Source organism: Mytilus edulis, chromosome 8 (assembly GCF_963676685.1).
Source record: "Mytilus edulis chromosome 8, xbMytEdul2.2, whole genome shotgun sequence".
Lineage (NCBI taxonomy): Eukaryota > Metazoa > Mollusca > Bivalvia > Mytilida > Mytilidae > Mytilus > Mytilus edulis.
In genome coordinates this window covers 40,260,730-40,283,900 of record NC_092351.1, presented here as the reverse complement: position 1 = coordinate 40,283,900, position 23,171 = coordinate 40,260,730, and the positions used below count along the sequence as shown (strand labels likewise).

At 31.9% G+C, this 23,171-nt stretch overlaps 1 protein-coding gene across 11 annotated transcripts in view; it reads left to right on the top strand.

The window, feature by feature from the left end:
* Window positions 1-23,171, top strand: part of LOC139485550 (inverted formin-2-like) — a 77,075-nt gene that overhangs the window by 49,815 nt on the left and 4,089 nt on the right. For all 11 annotated transcript variants that reach the window (XM_071270111.1, XM_071270107.1, XM_071270109.1 and 8 more), the window contains 10 exons: window positions 4,283-4,398; window positions 5,983-6,142; window positions 6,989-7,167; window positions 9,482-9,561; window positions 10,549-11,570; window positions 13,074-13,216; window positions 15,761-15,925; window positions 18,498-18,755; window positions 20,371-20,552; window positions 22,345-22,465. In XM_071270111.1, the coding sequence (XP_071126212.1) occupies window positions 4,283-4,398; window positions 5,983-6,142; window positions 6,989-7,167; window positions 9,482-9,561; window positions 10,549-11,570; window positions 13,074-13,216; window positions 15,761-15,925; window positions 18,498-18,755; window positions 20,371-20,552; window positions 22,345-22,465 (2,426 nt within the window). The remainder of the gene's footprint in view (window positions 1-4,282; window positions 4,399-5,982; window positions 6,143-6,988; window positions 7,168-9,481; window positions 9,562-10,548; window positions 11,571-13,073; window positions 13,217-15,760; window positions 15,926-18,497; window positions 18,756-20,370; window positions 20,553-22,344; window positions 22,466-23,171) is intronic.

The following is a 23,171-nucleotide window of genomic DNA, read 5'->3' as shown; positions in this document are numbered from 1 at the left end:
AGTAAAGTATACTTTACACCGTACATCTATAATGGTCGACCAATAAACTATCATTATCCCCGATAAATTGTGAATATCTATCAATGTGCTTCCCTCGTTCCATAGATACGTATACAGATACAGCATATATGTAGGGCTGTACCTAATGGCAGGATAAAATAAATTCAATGATATTTTTTACAGAACTTGAAGCCTTTCTAGCATGTATTTAATAGAAATACCCCGATGGAGCATTAATGACAAGATGGAGAGCTTAGTCGATTCTTAAATTTGCGAATCGTCTGAATCAGTCAAAGGAAAATTTCGAAAATGTTTATAGAACTAGAAAGAAAACCTGTTGCGACTAATATTTAAAACTTTTCCATCATTATTTAAGGCAAATTTGTAATATAAATACCTTGATGGATTGCATAAAAATATCCTGATGGAGATCTTATTCGATTCAGAAACTGGGGAGTGCATTAGGTAACGGAAAATTTCGAAAAGTTGACCTACTTGGTCAATTGAATATTGTTGTTAATAAGACACATATATTACAATGTATGTTCAAAACGTTTTAAATGTGTTCTGAGCATACACATTGGGTATTGAAATCAGAACCCTAGATATTTTGTGAAATAAAAACCTTAAAATCTTACATTGAATACTTTAGCCTCTATTTCTAGTGATTACCTTTATCATGGAATACCGACTATAATATTTAATTATTATTCTATGCTGTTGTCAAAAACCAATTTTGTTAATAACAATGACTCAAAGTTCTGTAATAAAGACACTAATTTCACATCATTTCCTATTTTCTAACACTGACGACTACGCATAATTAATTTGGAATTAAAGGACACAATTTCAACAAAAGATAGTTAATAATTAGACGGAATAGGTCTTAAACTTTTTCCAAGAATTTCTAATAAAGCGTTTTTCTGTTCTTGTCTTATTCTCGAAGTCAAACAAGGAATAAAAAATATTTTTTAATCCGTTTGTATATTTTTAATACTTTGTTTGATCTCGTCTCACAAATTTCAATACTAGTAGTAAACATTGTCTCTTTTTCAAGATATGATGAAACAGCTATAAATACGGTCAAGTTTTTATGATTTTCTGAAATCGTGATGTGAAGTAATGCAATACAATAAAAGCATTACAAAGACTATTCCAGATCATCATTGGGAACACTTTAAAGCTATACTATCCACACTTTACAAATGAAATAATTATGTCAAATTTTTGTCTTGTGTGTTACGTCTATTCTTAGGGAGTGATCCTTAGATAGGAGGAATATACAAATGACAGTAACTGCACGAGTCAAAAGAAAAATACAAAATGAAAATCTTGTCTTGTCGGTATTTTATAAAGCCTGCATCACAGCAAACCCAACTTCACCATTGATTTGCAATTAGATATTTCTATATCTATAGTAGTTGTGACTAAAAGTATTGGTTTCAAAAAAGTCTTTTTTGTACTTAAATATTCGCTCTACTCTCCTTCATATGACAGTACAATTGAATGAAGAAAAACATATAAGATGTGCTCTTCCCCCTTATACTGTGAAATAAACCTTGTTTAGACTCTGTATCAATTATATTCCTTTTATTTATTGCATTTCGCCATGAAAATCCCGATGATAATCCGTGAAATGTCCCACTGGGGATTCGTTCATTGTCTAGCTTAAAAGGTGAATGCAGATTTTAACAGTTTACGGATATTCCAAAGTATATTCGTATAGCCATTATAACGATGTTTTTAAGGAATTAGGTGAATTAAGTGAATTCATATTAACAAAGTAACATTTGATCTTGTATTATTGAAACGCATAATTTGAATTAAGTGGCCAGCTGAAACCTTTTCCGAAAACGGGATATTCTCGCTGTGTTGACGACCAATGGTGGCCTTCAGCTATTTTCTGCTCTTTAATCCGGTTGTAGTCTCCCCTGTTGCCATTTTTAATTTTATATTGTAAATATTTAGATCTAGCAGTGTTCATGCCACCATTTACACATCATGGCAATATGTAGCTACCATTTTCAGTAAAAATCAGCAATTATTTAAAAATGTTTCGGTCAATTATACTAAGTACTCTAATTTTTATAGGTGTATAGACATGTCGTGCGCTTTGTCATCTTAATTTTAATTTTACCTGCAGCTAAGGTATCTAAATCGATATAGGTGAAATGAAAAAAAAAATTTTGTCTCAATTTTACTGTTCTTAAAGTTTACCTGTCTACTTCCTGAGAAATTTTGTTTATTCAGTTTGCAAAAATATGAATTATTCTTATTACTAAGGATTTTCTTATCCCAGTCATAGATTACCTAAGCCGTTTTTGTAATTTTGGATTCTCAATGCTCTTCAACTTTGTACTTGTTTTGGTTTTCTTACTCATTAGATCTTAACGTCACTGATGAGTCTTATGTAGACGAAACGCGCGTCTGACATATCAAATTATAAGCCTAGTACCTTTGATAACTATAATCAGACATACAATATTTTGTAACACGGCTATTTAAGATGGTAATCCTCGTGATATCTTCTTCCTTTATTGCCGAAAGATGAAACCAATATTCATGAATCCGAGTAATTTTTGTTCAAACATACTCAGAAAAAATGCATGATACCTTTTAACCGGAAATGAATCCTGAGGTATTAGTAAAGACAAATTGCTCATGACAGGAAATCCTTACCCTATCGACGCATCTAATGTCAAGAGAGTTGAAGTTCATACAACATGCACAATAAAGGCAACAGTAGTATACCGCTGTTCAAAACTCGTAAATCTATGGACAAAAAACAAAATCGGGGTAACAAACCAAAACTGAGGGAAACGCATTAAAGATAAGAGGAAAACAACGACACAACATTAAAATATAACACACATAGAAACGGACTAAGCATTAGACAAAATCCGATGAGTATAACAAATATAACATCAAAACCAAATACATGAATTGGGAATAGAAAAGTACAGTGACACGTCTTACAGTAATGTGAACAAGCACCAATATGCACACATTGATTGTTTTTGACTCATGAACCATAATCAATGATATACTATTTGCAATATCTTCAGTTTCCTGCTGTTTAATTGACGTAGATAATTGATGCATACGTTGTATATCAGTATTAATATGGCAAGTTAGGAAAATGATAGTGCTTCAAGAAAATATAAAACTATGCCATGTTAGGCGATTTTTGGAAAATAGCATTAAAAAGTTACGAGAAAAAATATTTGATATCAAATATTTCTTTGTTTTATTTTAGAAAATGAGAACAATTTCTGTTTCATTTCCTTCTTTGTATCCATTTCCCGCTTTATAACGTCAACACACATTTTAAATAATTTAAGTGAATTGATTTTGAGTACAAGAGACCTTAAACAATGGCATTGTATGTATCAGGACAAAAATAGACAGAGAGTAATAATCTTCTAAGCTAGACTATAAAGGTAATAATGAAGGTAGTAAAAAATCGATATCATTTGTTTTCGGGGACGCAAATTGCTGTTTTTGTTTAATTTGCAACCTTGTAATATATTCTCTTGACAGAACTCAAATATGATACGGAGAAAATCGTCTTTGTCTTGTATTATTGTAAATGTTTAATTTCAATTATCTAAAACAGCGCATGTTCATGATATTAACTGACATTATTATTTCTATTAGAATGTGTCTATAACGCCAGTTATATTATATTGATGAAAAATGTCTGAATGGGATCGGATACGATACACTGAACTCTTCTTCTACCTTTAACCCTGTTCGTCATGTTTTGAAATTGATTCAAACTTTGGGTAATGGTGGTCAAATGCTTGAACTAATCATATCTACCCTAATACCACAAAGGAGCACCGACCGAAAATCCTAAACCAAAAACATAGATGCGAGATAACTTGATTTTAGTGTTAACATCCGTCATTAATAAATATGATAATATTAAGTATCAAAATTTAGTAACTTATACTTATAATGAAAGGAGATCTATACTTTTACCTCTTACATGTTTCTATCATAGCCTTTGGGTATATTTACTCGATCAAAATTGCATACATACCTTTTATTCAGGTCTTCAGAATGCATTCTGGTACGTATACTGCTCATCATTTATACTTAACATGTTCTTTTCTATTGATATGTCTTTGATACATATTTGAACATCACTTAACTTATTTTTTCTATGCTGAACATTTAGTCTTATGTAGACGAAACGCGCTTCTTCTGGCGTACTAATTTATAATCCTGGTACTTTTAGACTTCATAACTGTTCAAGTTTTTATGTTATTCCTTTCAGCCTTAGATACAAACAATGTTATGGTAAAGAAACAAGTTTTCGAATTATTGTCTGCTCTGTGTGTTTATTCCAAAGAAGGATATGATTTGACAATAGAAGCACTAGATAGTTTCAGAGTGAGTAGTATTATTTCTTTCATCAACGAAATATTTTTACACCATCACTTATAAATATTGTTTAATCATATCATGGACTTTTTTTAGTCATAATAAATAATAGTCGTGTCCAGCAACTTTACAATAATAATAATAATAATAATGAAAATAGATAGAGCGCCCTATATAGAAAATAAAAAATACTCTAAGGCGCTGTACATTCAGCATAGTAATTAAAACAAATCAAAGACACAAAACATATAACTTACACACTGTTAGATTCAAATACTAATTAAAATATTAATTAAAAATGCCTGCCATAATATTAAAGGTCCATATAAAACAACTGTTGTTGAGGTCCATGATATATTGTCCGAACGGATATTTTTTTATACATGTATTTCATACTATTCATGTAAGAATAAAAACAAACCATTGTGAAATTTTGTCAGTATTTCATTATTGTTTCTGTTTTCTAATTATTTATCGCAAGACATAGATACTACGGGCTATCGAATACTAATGTAATTGTCATTACAGAGTTAACCGATATTTTTAAGGAATGATATTTTCTGTCACCAAGAGGACAGGTATCATCAGTTTCAACTCAAAGATATTATTGTAGAAATCAATCATGTTTAAACAACAGGATTGAATAAAGGTTCATCCAATATAAACCATTGCCCTTAAAAGATGGATAAAATAACAATTGGTTTTAACATTTAACAAAGTTAAATACTGTTCATATTTGTAATCTGGGGGTCTTCAAGGCTTGCTATGTAAAAGGTTTTGATGATTATTAATTATCATACATACGGAGATATTTTACCACATTTGGTATCTAGTTGAGAGTCGCTAGTCATTATTCAGCAGGACTTTCCGGAACTCACGAGTTCATAACCATTTTTTTAGTCGGGTTCGTGTTGTTCTATATTTATTTTCATGTATATTGTTTTGATGATTGTTTTTTTTTCTTATCTGCAACGTATCATTTGTGATCGACCAAATCGGTAGCTTGTAAATGATATTTGTGCTTGATAATCAAATAAAACCTTATGAAATAGTTGTCTTCATTTTAACCATTTTTAACTGAATATTGTCATTATGCGGCTAACTTCCAAACGATGTTATCGGAGTCAGACCAGGATGCTATACTTTAATGAAATCGAGAAGACAATGATTTGACAGGCTATTGACTTTGATATTCAATAAATACATAAAGATTATGTGAAAAAAGAAACCAAAATAGGTCGGATTTGTGCATAAATATCAGTTGACATTTACCTGTTTGAATCGATTATTGAAATATTAAATGTGTTTTGAATTTAAAACATCATATTATACTATGACATTAGCATATGGCTAGTAGACGTAAATCAATTGATGCATACGTTGTATGCATACAGCATCGATGTTATGGTAAGTTCGGAAATAGTATGGAGTCATGTAAATATCTCATTTTAATTTTTTTAAGTATGAGCCGATTACATATTTTTTTAATAATTTTACTTGTTTCTAAGATTAAATAAACACAAAATTACAGCATATAAAGAATTTTAAATTAAAAAGTTAAAACTCATTATTTCCAACATTGTTTTTGTCTAGACATTAAAAAGACAGCGGTACAGATTTAGCTTAATAGTAAACGAGTTGAAAACAGCTGAATTGATACCATATAAAACAACGCTTGTTGCATTTGTAAATTGCATTTTGGTAGCCACTGAAGAACTAGAAGACAGAATACGAGTGAGGAATGAATTTATTGGTAGGTCTGTTATTTATGTTTATCAGTTAGTATATATGATTTTCATTAGCAGCCTTAGAAAATTATAACATTATAAATTTAGCTACTTATATAAATTCCTGTTTATTGAACTCCAAATCATTTATCAAAAACACATCTTTATAAATAGGATAGTAAAATAACGACGTCAGTTGAATCAAGTACAAACAAACATACAGACAAGGGTAGACAAGCATACAATAATGAAGACAATATCATGTGACAGAGTAAGTGAATGTCTCTTGCCATTCATAGATTCATAAATTTCAACAGTTCTTATCTAGAAACTAGGTACACGACAACACTAGTAATCACATCAGTCTGGAAAGTGCAGATTTAGAATCTATAACAGAAATTATTGGAATTAAACAACGAAGAATCGCAGTAATGTGTAACCAGTATGCAGCAGGTCGAAAAACGAAAAAAGCAATCTGTTGTGACAACCGTCGATGTTGTGAAGTTAAAGATCTTGATCGAACTAGTTTTTTACATCATAGCCTTGCAAGTGGGGAAATTTTTAATTTTGAGTATACAAATGTAACATGCTTCAGTACATCTTTTAAATTCATGTACAAAAAAGCAATAGACTGTTTCAGTTACTATGATTTTTTTTTTCAAAAATGGGAAGTTGGCAATAGGAAAAATGAAATCTTTCTTTGTGATCAACTATAAAAAACACATGATCCTGCACATTTATCTCACCATATCACTTTTAATATCATATACAAATATATTTTTTTATAAATCTATTCGGCAGTAATTTCTCGGAGCTATACAACAAATTATTTCCGATAATTATGTAAAATTACATTTACACCTAAACTTCAGGTTTGAACCTGCTTGACCTCATACATAAACTCAGGGATGAAGATGACGAAGATCTTCAGATTCAGTGTGATGTTTTTGAGGACGAAAAACACGAAGATGACGAGGAATTATCAGAAAGCACACCGGAAGGATTAGATATTACTGATCATCTTAAAATCTTTACTGCCATTTTCCAAAAGGTTAGTTCATAGAAAGAAACGATTACATTCACTTCAAACACAAATCTGTAGTCGAGCGCGTATTTGTTGTCTCTAAATTGATTGCAGTGTTTTGGTATTTCTGATGAAGTTTCAATTTGTTTTTCAAACCATGTTTTAAACTAGGTCGAAAGATAAACTGTTTTCAAATATGTTTCTGGAAAGAAAATCCCAGAACAAGCTTCCTAAACTAACCAACCTCCTTGTTCGGTTTGAAGATTTTACAATAAAAGGTAAAATCACTCAAATACCTAACCTCAAATAGAAAGATTGATTGATTGTTGGTTGCTTAACGTCCAGTGGCAAATATTTCATGCATATTCAGGACGAGAACAAGTTCACAATGAATACAATAGGTAGGTTCATACGATAGAGGCCATTTGGGATGATGGTCAGGGAAATTTGGACTGCCACTGGAAAATGAGGGTACATTGGATAGGGACCGAAATTTTGCCTTGCAACAGACCACCTACGGACCCCTCAAAGAGTGGTTGCAAGAGTTCTTAACGTGCAAAGAGCGTGGCACTCTCTTTACACGAGGCATCGGATTTAACGTCCCCCTTCTGACCGGACGTGACTGCGAACTTGATACATCCCGCACATCCAAACGGACGCCCCACTTAGGCAAGCATTTTACTGCCGGTCGGGAAAAGACCAAATGACCTTATTTCTATACCCCAGTCACCCTTGGGGATTCAAACAGAAAGATAATTATCTGACGTTACTATTTTTATTGGTTCTAAACTAAAACACCTCTGCTCAACTGGTTTTAAACCAAACCATAAACCATGCATTCAATAATCGAAACTGTAAACTTAAACTTGCTTAACTGCAGGAAATACGCCCTTAATTTTCTAAATTCATGTTTATTTACTGTTCTACCGAATAGTGCAACACAATAACAACGATAGAAAGTGTTTGGTCTGTGTTAATCATACAGAGATCGCAGATGTCAATACAAATGAAGAATGAAGAGAGACTTTATCGTTCTAAGTACTCTAAATTAATTTTCTACAGTTCTATGTTTTATCTTTTACCATAATTGTCTACAATGTTTGTTTAATCTATTTGAGTGATTGGAAAATGTTTATACTTTCCGTCCTCGGGAAACATTCATTGACACGACATTAATCAGTTTAGAAAAAACCTACAAAATCCGACGGAAGTAACATCCATTCATTTAAATTGTAATCAATGACAATGGAGAAATTATTGACATTTCAGTCAATTAATGTGGTGATTTGATTTGAAGACGAGTTAGATAAAAACTTTAGTCTTTCAAAATGAGTAAAACAAAAACAAAACAATAAGTAAACAAATAAAAGTTAAAATGTCTATACAAACGGACACAATCAAACATTTTCAATTTATAAAACGAGAGAAAAACAACTGTCATTTATTTCACCTGGTACATGCATTTTCTAGAACAAGGTGGGTTAAATCTGATTTCTTATCTGGTAAAACCTCTCACTTATATGACAATTATTTGTAGTTCCGTGATATTGTCAAAATTGTGTGAGTAACCAAAATAGTTATCATGGGTATCAGGCTTCTAATTTAATACACCAGACACGCATTTCATCTACATAAAACTCATTAATGAGACATACTAAGTTAATATTACAGCAAATGGGATCCAGGCTCATCCAGCAGTGAACTGTCACAATTATCTAAGGAATACAAACAAAAATGCAAATAAATCTAACAAAGACGTCAATAAGTTATCTATATTTGTTTGTTTCATGCGAATATTTATAAAACTTGTTTTAAAAAAATATGAAGACATGTACCATGTACACTAAGGCAACTTTGCTTTGTGTTTGATTTTTAAATCCCTGGAGACTACATTGCCGTATGCCCAGAATAAATGACATTCACGTGACTATTAGCAAAGTGTCATTACCAGCTGATATGGATGATAAAGATATAAAGTAGTTACTCTTTATGATGATAATAAAGGGATAGGAAGGCATTTATCACTAACAAGACGACAAAACACATATATCAATTAAGTAAATACTAAATACTAAAATATGAAAATAAGGAGATGTGGTAAGACGCATGTTTCAAATAAGTTTTGCACAGTATAATATAGTATAAGTACATATATAGATCGTGAAAAGAGAAACGTAGCATCCAAATTAATCAAGAGGGAATTTATCGAATTTGAGATTTTCATAATAGATAAATTTCATGTGCCAATATGTTTTTCCGTAATCATCCCTTTGTAACACCTTTTTTAATGATTTAAACTGAAATTATCTTTAATATTTTGTAAATATTTGTTATCTTGCAGGTTTATAACACGCCACAAGCAGATTCGTTTTTAAGTGTTCTCCAGTCCCTTATTCAAATTGATCCAGAAAATCCAGTAAGGTACGTATGACGATGATATTTAACATTTATTCAATAATGTTCAAAGTAATTAACGGACCAAAAAATATTAATAATAAGTACTTCATATTTCTATTTCTCCCTGTGAAATTTGTGAGTATGCATACTTTGATTCATTTGTATGACCGTCTATTACCGAATAACGTATTACCTTAATAATCGCTTTTGTACCGGAGTGAATCAAAGGTTTTAAATAATTCATGCAATTATTTTACTTTTATTAAAATGATATTGAGGTCGATCACTTACTGACAATGCCAAATCAAAAAAACGATAAACGATGAAAAAAAAAAACCCAAAAAGACACCCTTACAAAAGTGCTAAATAACAATCCAACTCGTCGGTGGTCGTTGGTGTTCCGTGCGGCTATGCTTCACATGTGGTACCCGTCGTTTTGTTATTGTTTGTTCAAACCCGGTATGAAGTATTTTCGGTAGGTCAAACTCGAGAATAAGAGAACAGAACTACTTTAAAACATAATAAGACTTTTGTTTGGATTTTTTATCTTCATTTAATCATAAGGCTTCTGTTTACATAGTTCCTAAAATTGTGACATCAATGCCTTAATAAACAATATCTTAGTTGTAAATAGCCTTTCTTTGAAAAACATGCGTCTGAAATTGAAAACGATTTGTTTAGTCTCCTTATGAATGTTGTATATCTTATCAATTTTTCATTGTTAAGTAATTTTGTCGCTATTTTGTGCATTTTTCCTATGGTCTTTTTTTGTGATCATTTTTGATATCATGCTACTCGCTTGAGATAAAAAATTATTATTAGAAACTGACATGACTAAGGAGGCAGGTGGCGTTGCTAATGAAATTGACATGAAATTGACAACGTCGTTATATGTAAAATAGCGATAAACAGATTTTCATTGGTCATCTCAACTCGATTGCTTTTCCGTACCGGCGAAATCGAGAAAGTGAGATGATCAACGGTAATCTATAGATATTTGTTGTTTTTCAGTGATGTACAGTGGAATTTGATACTGACTTCAGTGAGGAAAGCTATTTTAGTAGAGAAAACTCATATTGGTTGTGATATTAAATCGCTGGTTGTGGTAAATCCATTTGAAAGACAGCAATCAAATGTAGTCACGTGCTCAAAATGTGTACAAACTGAAGTCATTGAATTGCCTTCAGTAAAACAAGGTGATGTTATAATTTCACCATCTACAGGAGAAAATGAACCTATAAAGATGAATCAAAAAACGAATGGACTAATGAATGGTTCACTAAAATCTTCTAGTACTACAGGCAGTCAAAAACAAATGAATGGTCATGTGACTTCGAATCATCGAACAGATAGTGTCGAGACTAATGAATGTAGTAGTTTAAGCAATAGTGAAAGACATTCATCATCTTCGTCATCAAATTCAGAAGATGAAGACGAAATTAAAAAAAATAATAACACAAACAAATCTGCAACGAATTCAAATCAAAATGGACATATCAACGAAGAAATAAAAACTCATGCAACTATCCTTTCATCTGGCAGCAACCAACCTCCATCTTCTACATCACATTCTCATGCTGCAGTGCCTCCACCACCACCGCCACCTCCTCTGCCGCCTGGTATGATGGGAGGAATTCCAGCTGCCCCTCCACCCCCACAAATGCCTGGAGTGCCAGGAATTCCAATACCTCCACCACCGCCTCCACCACCTGGAATGCCAGGAATTCCGCCACCACCACCTCCACCACCACTTCCTGGGATGCCAGGAATTCCGCCACCGCCACCTCCACCACCTCTTCCTGGAATGCCTGGAGTGCCGCCTCCACCACCACCCCCTCCTGGAATGCCTGGAATGCCTCCACCACCACCGCCACCTCCTCCTCCTCCCGGAGTAGATGGAAAGATAAGAGCAGTACCAGCACCGCTCTCATTTGCAAATACAATGCCTCAACCAAGAAGTATATGGACACCAACACCGAAACACAAGATGAAAACATTCAACTGGACAAAAGTTCCTGCTCATACAATTGCTTGTAAGTAGTATTATAATTAACAATATCAGCAATAGAAGTTATTCGAAAAAAAAAGATAAATGATATATTTTAAATATAACATGAAAAATGAATATTTGGAGAAAGGAAAATATCTTCCCCAAAAAAAAATAAATAAGGAGATCCTTAATGATAAATCATTAGCGAGATTTAACATTAGCATTTACGGTGATTTAAGTGCAACACATACACATTTCAAGCTTCAAGATGCGTGTTCTGCCTTGATATCATAACAAAAAAAGTCATCAATTAACAGACATGAACTCCCTTTTCTTCGATTTCTAAGTATATATTATACTCTTGAATTGGTTGTGATCTCATAATTTTGAATTTGTATTAGGATTTTCATTTTCCCTGTAAGTAGGAGGGGGCTCGATGGCCGAGTAGTCTAAGTAGTTCATTAATCACTAGCTTGTCAATACTATGGTTGTCAGTTCGAAACACGCAGGTGATAAATGCGCTTTACTCCAATTTTAGTTGACTAAGACTGTCAAATGGTTAGTGGTTCTCTCCAATTACTCCGGTTTCCTTGACCAATAAAAACTAATCATCATGAATAGTGATGAAATGGTATTAAACACAACTTTAAAATCAATCAATCTCTGCTATAGGATTTATTTTTTAATTCCTCTTCTATTATAGCCTTTAAATTATCAAAGTGTATTTAGAGACATATTTGCAATTCTCGACGGAATATTAAGACTTGTTTACAGTTGAATTTGTTTAGAAGCATTTTTTTTTTACAAAATAAACCATGTAAACGGACTGCTCCTTCTACTTTATATGAATAAATAGTTATCAAAGGTACCAGGATTGTAATTTAGTACACCAGACGCGCGTTTCGTCTACATAAGACTCATCAGTGACGATCATATCAAAATATTTATAAGCCAAACAAGTACAAAGTTGAAGAGCATTGAAGATCCAAAATTCCAAAAAGTTATGCCAAATACGTCTAAGGTAATCTATGCCTGGGATCAGAAAATCCTTATTTTTTTAAAAATTCTAAATTTTGTAAAACAGGAAATTTATAAAAATGACCACATTATTGATATTCATGTCAACACCGAAGTGTTGACTACTGGGCTGGTGATATAATAAATGAGATGTAAGGTTAACAACCCACCAAAAACAATACGCAAAGAACCTTTAGTGACCAATATACAGTTTTCAAAATATATAATCTTTAAGTCGTACTAAATCATGTAAATGTTAAACAGTTGTTTATAAAATTATCGGAAAGTTTCTTAAGATCTTCCAGGAAAACCAAACCCTTCAAATGACAATAACAAGAAGATACTTCTGACACAGTTCCCGACTACGGGTAGTTATAAGTGATGGGTTAAACGAAATTTCTCAATCTTTGTATCTTAAGTAAAAATGTAATAACATACCGTTTGTTAACCGATGTGGTCCTCAAATTCGAATCATATACAAAGTAAAAAAAGTTTGACCCTATATATCAATGCATCTTTATATCTTCAGCTCATAAGAATATTTGGAAAGAAGTGCTCGATATGGAAGATACTATTCACATAGAGTATGACACTATAGAACAATTGTTCAGCAAACAACAACCAGTGACCGTCAAGCCTGCCGAACAAAAGAAATCAAAGCAGAAAACAGAGGTTTGTCGTCAAAATATACTTTTTGTATCTTGTTTTTTTTCTATTAAAAAACAGAAACATGTAATAAAATTAACGGTACCAATTTTCTTGCACCAGATGCGCATTTCGACAATACATGTCTCTTCAGTGATGCTCTTGGCCAAAATATTTGAAATCCAAAGCTTATATACAAGATGAAGAGCTATTATCCAAAAGGTCAAAAAGTATAGCCAAATCCGTAAAAGGAACCTTTGAATACTGTTTGATATACACTTACGCAACAATTCGGTCGAAATTCTATAAAAAGAATAAACGTATTCTCGGTCTCTCACATTATATCGAATATCTATAGTTACGACTTTTATTATAACGAGATGATAGTGATTCTTAATTTTCGTCTGTGTTAAAATTGAATTGAATTATTCAAGTTTGTTTGTTTTCTCTTTTGATGGTTACATTTATACCATTCTGAGTTAAAATAATCTACTACCATCTCACTAGAGACACAAAATGAATAATAATCACATGTTTGTCTTGAGACATTGATTTTAGCATATACAGTAACACGGCATGTTGTGTCCGATGCACTTATCTAAATAAACTTTCGTCAGGATCTCTGAAAACAATACAACAAAGCCTCAGCTAGTTGGAAACTAAAGTTTCGATGAATGTTATATCTTAATTAACCAATGGCGAATTCAAGAAATGGTTGTTATAAATTATGTCAGTAGGGAAGTTTTTACTACTAGCCTAAAACCAATCGGGAACTATAAGTTAATTAGCATCATTATCGATTCAGTGGCTAGAAAATGAAACTACCTTTTATGTCAGTTTTTTTCACACATCGTTGTCAATATAAAAGAATTTTATGCGATTGTCATCCAAGTGAGAGGTTTAGCTAGCTATAAAGGTTTAATCCACCATTTTCTACATAAGAAAATGCCTGTACCAAGTCAGGAATATGATAGTTGTTATCCATTCGTTTGATGTGTTTGAGCTTTGGATTTTGCCATTTGCTTACGGACTTTCCGTTTAGAATTTTCCTCGGGGATCTTTTTTTTTTTTTATCTTACTTTTAAAATTAAATGTGAAAAAATGACGGTACTTTACCCATGTCGGTAAATTTGTCACAAGTCAAACAAACAAAGAGCACGAACAAATGAAATCGCAGTAATTTTGAATTAAATTATGGACATATTTGAGATTTTATCCTATGCATTCATCACATGTCAAGCGATTTCATGATTAAATATATTTCAAGTGTCAAAGCTCAAATTATAAAAAAACAGCCATGACGTTAGAAGGCAGAAATTGGCATGTTGGGTTTTTGAAGCTAATTAGCTAGTTATGAAACTGATTTAGTGTTAACAACTGTTTAATGAAATATCAATTTGCCAAACTCAACAAATATATCAATCAGTTCAATATTTAGGAATGTTTTGACGGGAGAATGGGATCCAGTTTTATTCGTCTAGTAGGTTTTTTCATGACATAAGAATAGAAATTGAAATACACATTAACCATGTATAAATATGGTTCTTTTGGAAAATGTTGTTTGTGCTGTATTTAGACCCTTCTACAACGAAATTTGTTTTACATGCACACGTATAAAAATTGCGGTTTTTATCCAACGCAATCATAGGTTTGAACGTAGTTTTCAATTTAGACTTGTTTATATTGTTTCGTTTGGGCTTGTATCATATTTTCCCTCCGGTTTATATGATCCGTTCATCCTATATTGACTCTTAAAATTTAAGAGTTTATCTGAAATTGAGGGTAAATTATATGGACTTCCAATTACCGCTTCGATCCCTAACATCACTGAAGAGACATATATTGTCGAAATCTAGATCTGGTGTACAAAAAAAGTATTGACACCTTGTGTTTGTGGCATAACATCTTGGCCACAAGTTTATCGTTTTCTGATTAGTATTAAATTTATATTAAGATCCATTTTGTTACATCTCGTGATCAATTTTATTTGGCAATCGCCAATGGCAGTCAACAGGGTTTAAGAACATCAGTTGTTCGACCTGTTAGTCAAATGCGATTTGTTTAAATATACTTTTTCACTTTTTTGGTCTTTTGGAAAATGTTGTTTGTGCTGTATTTAGACCCTTCTACAACGAAATTTGTTTTACATGCACACGTATAAAAATTGCGGTTTTTATCCAACGCAATCATAGGTTTGAACCTAGTTTTCAATTTAGACTTGTTTATATATATATATATATATATATATATATATATATATATATATATAGACGATAGCATAATTGGTACATGTACTTAAAATGTAGACAATGTTTTAATTTTGAAAAAAAATATGGTAATAACACGCTCTATAGTTTGTGTGTCCGAATCGTTTTTCTAGATTTAGCTACATAAGGAATTCTCCAATCTCAAAATGTTTCAAAGCAAGGGATGTGTAACACATGAAAACGAAAGGCGTCATATGACCAAAAGAGATATAAAAGAACATCCAAATTCATCTCGAAGCATGCAAGTAATTATCATTTACTTAGATTAAATATATGATACTATGTATTACTGTTATTTAACTAGGTTTTACTACTTGATATGAAGAAAAGTATGAATGTGAACATCTTTTTAAAACAATTCAAATGCAGCCATTCTGAGATTGTCGACATGATAGTAGAGGCAGATATTAATAAGATTGGACAGGAACGTTTAAGAGGTCTACAAAAAATCCTGCCGGAGTCTGACGATGTAAGTACATACTTGTAATATATTTCTTAACAGTAGTTGTTATAAAAGTAAAACATCTACGGAAAAATTCCAACAGCAACTCCATTCTCGTGTCATCATTTGTTAGCTGAGACATAACAAAATGGAATTTTAAACTTAAATTTAAACTTAGCGGGAAGTAATATACAAAGCATATTAAGTTCAGCTTTGTGTGAGAGTTTCGCAAACAGAATGCAAATATCATGTCAGTGCTCTTAACTAGTTTATTAACTACTATTAAAGAGCTTATCATAAACTATTGTAATAAAATATATGAACATAGTTGTATAAACCATTTTTGGAGTGTAAAAAATTCTTTGGATGTTTTAGATAAATTACGGGCTTTTGATGGTCCTTTTGATTCTGTTAATAGTTTTTATTTTTCTACTCTTTATACTACACTTCCACACTATCTTATTAAACAAAAGTTTTCCTATTTAATTAAATGGTCGTTTGGTAAAGCTGAATGTAGATATATTTGTTGCAACTCATTTAAAGCCTTCTTCTCTAATGAGAAAGATAAATATGCTAGATATACTTACTGGAGGTGTGATGAGATGATTGAAGCTGTTAATTTTCTCCTTGATAATATTTATGTACGTTTCGGCAACAAAGTTTATCGACAGGTTGTAGGTATCCCCATGGGCACTAATTGTGCCCCTTTAATAGCAGACTTGTTTTTGTACTGTTACGAATCACAGTTTATGACAGTAAAGACCCGTCGAAATTGCATTTAATTGATAAATTCAACAACACTTACCGTTATCTTGATGATATTTTTTCGTTAAATAATCAAGAATTTTCTCAATATACTGCTGAAATTTACCCCAAGGAACTTACTTTAAATAAATCAAATTTATTCGGTAATAACTGTCCTTTCCTGGATTTAGATATTTCGGTTTTAAATGGGAAACTCCACACTAAAATTTACGACAAAAGAGACGATTTTTCGTTCCCTATTGTTAATTTCCCATTTTTAGATGGTGATGTTCCTTTGGCACCATCTTACGGTGTTTATATTTCACAACTTGTTCGCTATGCCCGTGTCTGTTGTGACGTTTTTGATTTTAACGAACGCAACCTATGTATTACTGGTAAATTATTAAACCAGGGATATCGTTACCATAAATTACTGAAAACCTTTACTAAATTTTTCCATAGATATAAAGATTTGGTTTTGAAGTTTGGATGTACCTGTAGAAAACTTATTTCAAACGGGATAGCACTTCCTCATTTTTACGGAAATGTTGTTAACCGTGCCCGGAAATTTAGAAATGGTCCATGTAAACTTGTCGCTCCTTTAAAAAAACTTATTCTAAAATGTTACCTATTCAACACCGTAATAAGATCATTGAATATTGTTTTTATTGGAATAAATATTGATTTTGTTATCAGTAGATTAAAAGCTAACTAAATTTTACTAGTATGTTATATATATACATATTCATGGATCTACAATCTGTCGATACCTGTAACTTGGCATTGCACAAGGTCATGTTTTTCTCTGGCTGTTTATGATGTCTTTACACTAAATCCATTGGATGTTGGATGTGTACGGATTGATAGTTTAGTCTTAGATGCATGATTTTTTTATTAGTTGTTAGTGACTTTGAACTAGCTGTCAGATAACTGCGAGTACTCTCAGATCTGTTCATTGTGTCTTTTTGTGTCGGGATGTATAAGTACCCGGCCACGTCCACTTATATATTTTTGTCCATCTGATGAGTTAAGCCTTTTTCAACTGATTTTTATAGTTCGTTCTTATGTTGTACTTTTATACCACTGTCCCAGGTTAGGTGGAGGGTTGGGATCCCGCTAACATGTTTAACCCCGCCACATTATTTATGTATGTGCCTGTCCCAAGTCAGGAGCCTGTATATTCAGTGGTTGTCGTTTGTTTATGTGTTACATATTTGTTTTTCGTTCATTTTTTTACATAAATAAGGCCGTTAGTTTTCTCATTTGAATTGTTTTACATTGTCTTATCGGGGCCTTTTATAGCTGACTATGCGGTATGGGCTTTGCTCATTGTTGAGGCCGTACGGTGACCTATAGTTGTTAATGTCTGTGTCATTTTGGTCTTTTGTGGATAGTTGTCTCATTGGCAATCATACCACATCTTCTTTTTTATATTTCCATTTCCATTTTATTCTTTAAGGTGGTACCCAACACCTTGACTAACATTAATTTGGCTCGTTTAATTTTCTTTAAATTTTGACAAAGTATTTACTTTTATATATACCCTTTGGCAAAAATATAAAAATTTCTAAAAAATTGAACCAACCGTTTAATCAGAAAAATTACACTGGTTATATAGCAGTTTGACACACACTAATGTTTATCATTGGGAAGCTTATTATTCCCTTAACAACACAACGTAATTAAAACGTTTAGCTGATTTTACAGAGTTATCTCCCTGTAGTGTTAGGTACCACCTTAACAAGAAAATTCGATATGGAGAATTTCTCGAAGGGATTGATTGACAGGAATAGATTTTTGTTGAATTTGCTATGAAATGGTTCATATTCTGTAACAATTTATAATTTTGTTTCAGATTGCAACTGTCAAAGACTATGACGGTGATAAATCAAAACTCGGAAATGCAGAAAAGTTTTTTTTAACATTGTCTGGTTTGGCAGCTTTCAAGTTGAGAATCGATGGTTTAGTACTCAAAGATGACTTCAAACTGTCGTGTGATTCTCTGCGACCAAATATAGAGACATATATAAGAGCTTGTGAACATCCATTAGATAACGAATCTTTTAAAGTGTTTTTACGCTTTGTATTACACACAGGGAATTTCTTGAACGCTGTAAGTGATCTTTATAAGGTGTTAGTTATTTCCTTGTTATAGGTTTTTCAATACAGCCACAAAGAACACGTCTCACTGCTCTAAAAAATATGCAGGACTGACAAAGTGTTTGAAGGATGGCAATAACCGTATCAAGTATGATAAATACCCCTCAAGGCATTCACAGATTGTTTTTGAGATTTAAAAAAAGTAAAATCACAAAAATACTGAATTCCGTAGAGATTTCAAAAAAGAAAGTCACTTATCAAATGGCAAAATTAAACGCTCATACACATCAAACAAATGGATAACGCCTGTCATATTCCTGACTAGGTCCAGGCATTTTCTTATGTAGAAAATGGTGGACTAAACCTGGTTTTGAAGATATCTTCCATGTCTTAACGAGCAGAATTTTCGACAAAATATAAAAAACCCAGCTTCGGATAACGTTTTGATTCTATTTATGCAAGTAATGTATATAAATGTGTTACTTTGACTCGTAAAAGCACATGCCATCCTCAATTATATATAGTCAGCGGAGAGGAATAGAACTCTTATCGATAAATACAACTCATGTTACAAACGGGTTTAAACAGCAAATAATTTGCACAAAGATATACAGATAATTATCTTAGAAAGGAAATATGCACACCAAATTACCAAGACCCACGGTATATTAAAACAGCGGGAAGACTATAAAATCTTTAAAAAAAACCCATCTCCATTACATCAACCATCGTGACTACCTTGACATGAAACCAACATTTTCCAACAACAATGTTGGGTAAAACCAGTTTTTTACTTTAAAACGAATATAATTTGTCGCAAACCCCTATGTTTGTAGTATACAAATAATAAGATTGATAAATTACCTTAAACTTTAGTACATTTGAAAATGTTAGTTATAATGTGTTAATTTGAAATAAAAAATAAATAAAAATAACTAGTATAAGAATATCAATAATGACATTCATCAGTATTGAACCGGGCAAATCTTTAGATTTGAAATTTGATCAAGTTTGTGAGACTGAACTTATACTCAGACACTCGATCGTATTCTCTAACTCAGAGTCGACAGTGAATAGATAAAAAAAAACATCAGTAAGAACAATGAAGAAGTTCTACAAGAAAACATACAAAACTAACCTTAAATAGTCTCTATTCATGTAACTTAACTCAGAATATGATCAGAGCATTATTCCCAAGTGACTTTAAGGGCTCAACGTACAGCGGGATGTCATATAGTTCTTATAGTTATCAAAGGTACTAGGATTATAATTTAGTACACCAGACGCGAGTTTCTTCTACATAAGTCTCATCATGGTTGATCAGATCAAAATAGTTAAAAAGCTAAACAAGTACAAAGTTGAAGAGCATTGAGGACCAAACATTCCAACAATAAGCATATTGTTTGTGGATAAAACTGATCTTAATGTGAATCTTTAGATGATAATATCATGAATATTGAAAGAAATTCGAAAGAAATATTTATTATTTTGCTTTGTGAAACAAATAAACCATCCACTATTGTTATTTTTCATTTTGTATAGGAAACCTAAAGTTATAATAAGCTAGCAATTAAAAAAAGTACTGAAATACATCAAAGATTAATGTACGCTTTTATAATTGCAAACAGGGTGGATACGCTGGAAATGCAGTTGGTTTCAAAATAAATTCCCTAAATAAGCTGATGGACACACGTGCAAATAAACCAAGGGTGACATTGTTGCATTTCATGGTTGCTGAGGCTACAAAAGAAAATAAAGATGCTTTGGATTTTGCTGACGAGATGTATCCAGACCTCAATTGTGCAACAAGGTAAGCATATTTAGAACTTTTAATAGTTATATCCATTGCATAATACCCGATCATCATGTAATAGGTAGTTATAAATAGACATTTAGAAATCTAATCGACTGTATAACACTTGCAGAAGTTCAAAAGAAACACAGATTTATAAAAAAAAATTATAATCGTGCAACTTTACAACTCAGAAGATTCTGAGCTGCAACTATAAAAAAGAAGATGTGGTATGATTGCCAATGAGACAACTATCCACAAAAGACCAAAATAACACAGACATTAACAACTATAGGTCACCGTTCGGCCTTCAACAATGAGCAAAGCCCATACCGCATAGTGAGCTATAAAAGGCAAGCTGAACAAAATTTCCTTTATGAATATGATCTTTTTGTGCTGACATGAATTATCATTGATATTGTTATATTGAAAATTAACTGTTTACAAAATTTTGAATTTTTTGAAATAATAAGGCTTTTCTACCTCAGGCATAGATTACCTTAGCTGTATTTGGGGCAACACTTTTAGGAATTTTGGATCTCAATGCTCTTCAACTTTGTACTTTATTTGGCTTTTTTAAAACTTTTTTGGATTCGAGCGTCACTGATGAGTCTTTTGTAGACGAAACGCGCGTCTGGCGTATATACAAAATTTAGTCCTGGTATCTATGATGAGTTTATTCACTGAGTCAGTCAGACTTTCCGTTTTTGATTTTCAATACATATTTTTACAACGGTCATACTATATTACGCATAAAGACCAAGAGTCAAAACTAACATTAGTGTTGTACTTAAAATTTAATTAATTATTACAGTTTTGATTAAAAAAGATATAAGATAACAGTAAATTTGACGACTACTCAACTTCTTCAAATATATAACTTGAAATCACCACCATTCTTATCGTTGAATAACACCTATTTCGCGAGGCTAGTTCTGAGTGTAGGTAAGCGGTGAGTAAACGTAGAACACTCAGATCTAGATCTGGTAAAAGTTGGTCTGCACAAACAACATATTGATTCAGGAACAGTGACAACCACTCAAAATTTTCAAACATATGATATGCCCCTAAACGTGTTCGAATAAAACTAGTTTACACAGTTCACAAGCCTCTTCATATAATAAAAATCTATCTAAGAACTAATATACACATCCTACGCACAAAAAAAAAACAACAGAGTAGGCAATAATTTCACTTGTACCACTTTTTATGAGCCAAATAATGTTTTAAAACACATCATTATGCCACGATTTCACATTAATGTTATGACCATAACCTTTGGCATGACTTTTTATACTACTTCAAGGACAGAAGGGTTAATGTTGCAAGTTTACTTGCTTCGTTTACAATTCATGATGTCAGTTAGAAACTGAAATAAGATACTTCCATACTACTTAGTATCTTCCAATATATGTATTACTCGTTAGTGACATCTAAGTTCAATTAACAAATTCTTGACTAAATAGTTCTTAGTAACAAACATAATTATTTCCCTTATTTCAATTTAACACGTTACTGGAAACCAAAAACAGAATATTAATTTTTATACATTGTATGAATTGAAAGTAGAAATCTATAAAAAAAAAATGTCAATTAAAGAGAAAAAAAACTATATTTCGAAAATATCCTTATACTCATATTTTTTTAAAATGTGTATTCTTTATTAGAATTGCATTTATACATATATGAATCATTTTTATCTAAATGAAAACAAAACAAATAAAAGCACATCACTTATACCTGAAATAAACAGCAAATAAGCTCGAAATAATATTTAATCAAAGTTTTACATTTTCATAATTTTTTTTAGATGTTCGAAAGATAATCTAACCACAGAGCTAAAGCAGTTAAAGGACAGTGTACACAAACTGCACAAAAATCTAAAAGGTGCTCCAGATGACGTTAAAAATCAACTTAAAACATTTGTACAGGTACATAACATTGTATATTATCAAGCTACTTCAAAAAAGGTGTTTTAAAGATTAAAATACATGTATTTATTTGTCTCGTAGGATTGTTGTTGCATTGACTTTTCTCTTATTTAGTTGGTTTATACATGCGTATATAATGTTTGGTGTTTAATTTAGGAGAGATATTTTTCCTGTTTATTTTTTATGTTTGTTTTATACTAAAAATATTCTAAATGAAGTAAAAAAAAGACAGTAATAAATTTGAAGTGAGTTTTTTCAACCCATGTTAAAGGCCTCACGGTTACTGAGATAAAGAACAGCAATGAAAGCACAATTTCTTTGCTTTTTATGTTCGTTTGCTTTAAGTTTACTTATATTGTGGATACCTCATATTATTATTAAGTATATAATGTTTTATAAATAGTCTAAGAACAAACTTCTGTTATCTAGTTGTTGTTTTTTCTGTCGATATATTTGACAATAATTTAATTTTGGATGTAACGCGTCTTCTGATTGGCCGACGTTATTTTGTTATGAGCCCATAGACATAATTTAGTCATGTGACCGTGACTTCATCAACGTTTTTTCATGGTTTTCTACGGTTTAAAATGGAATTTAGAATTAAATTATAAGAAATGACTGTAATATTTTTTCTGTCTATTCGAAATAACATAAAAAATGTGGTGCACACTGTTAAATAACCCGCTACGCGCGTTATTCAGTGTGC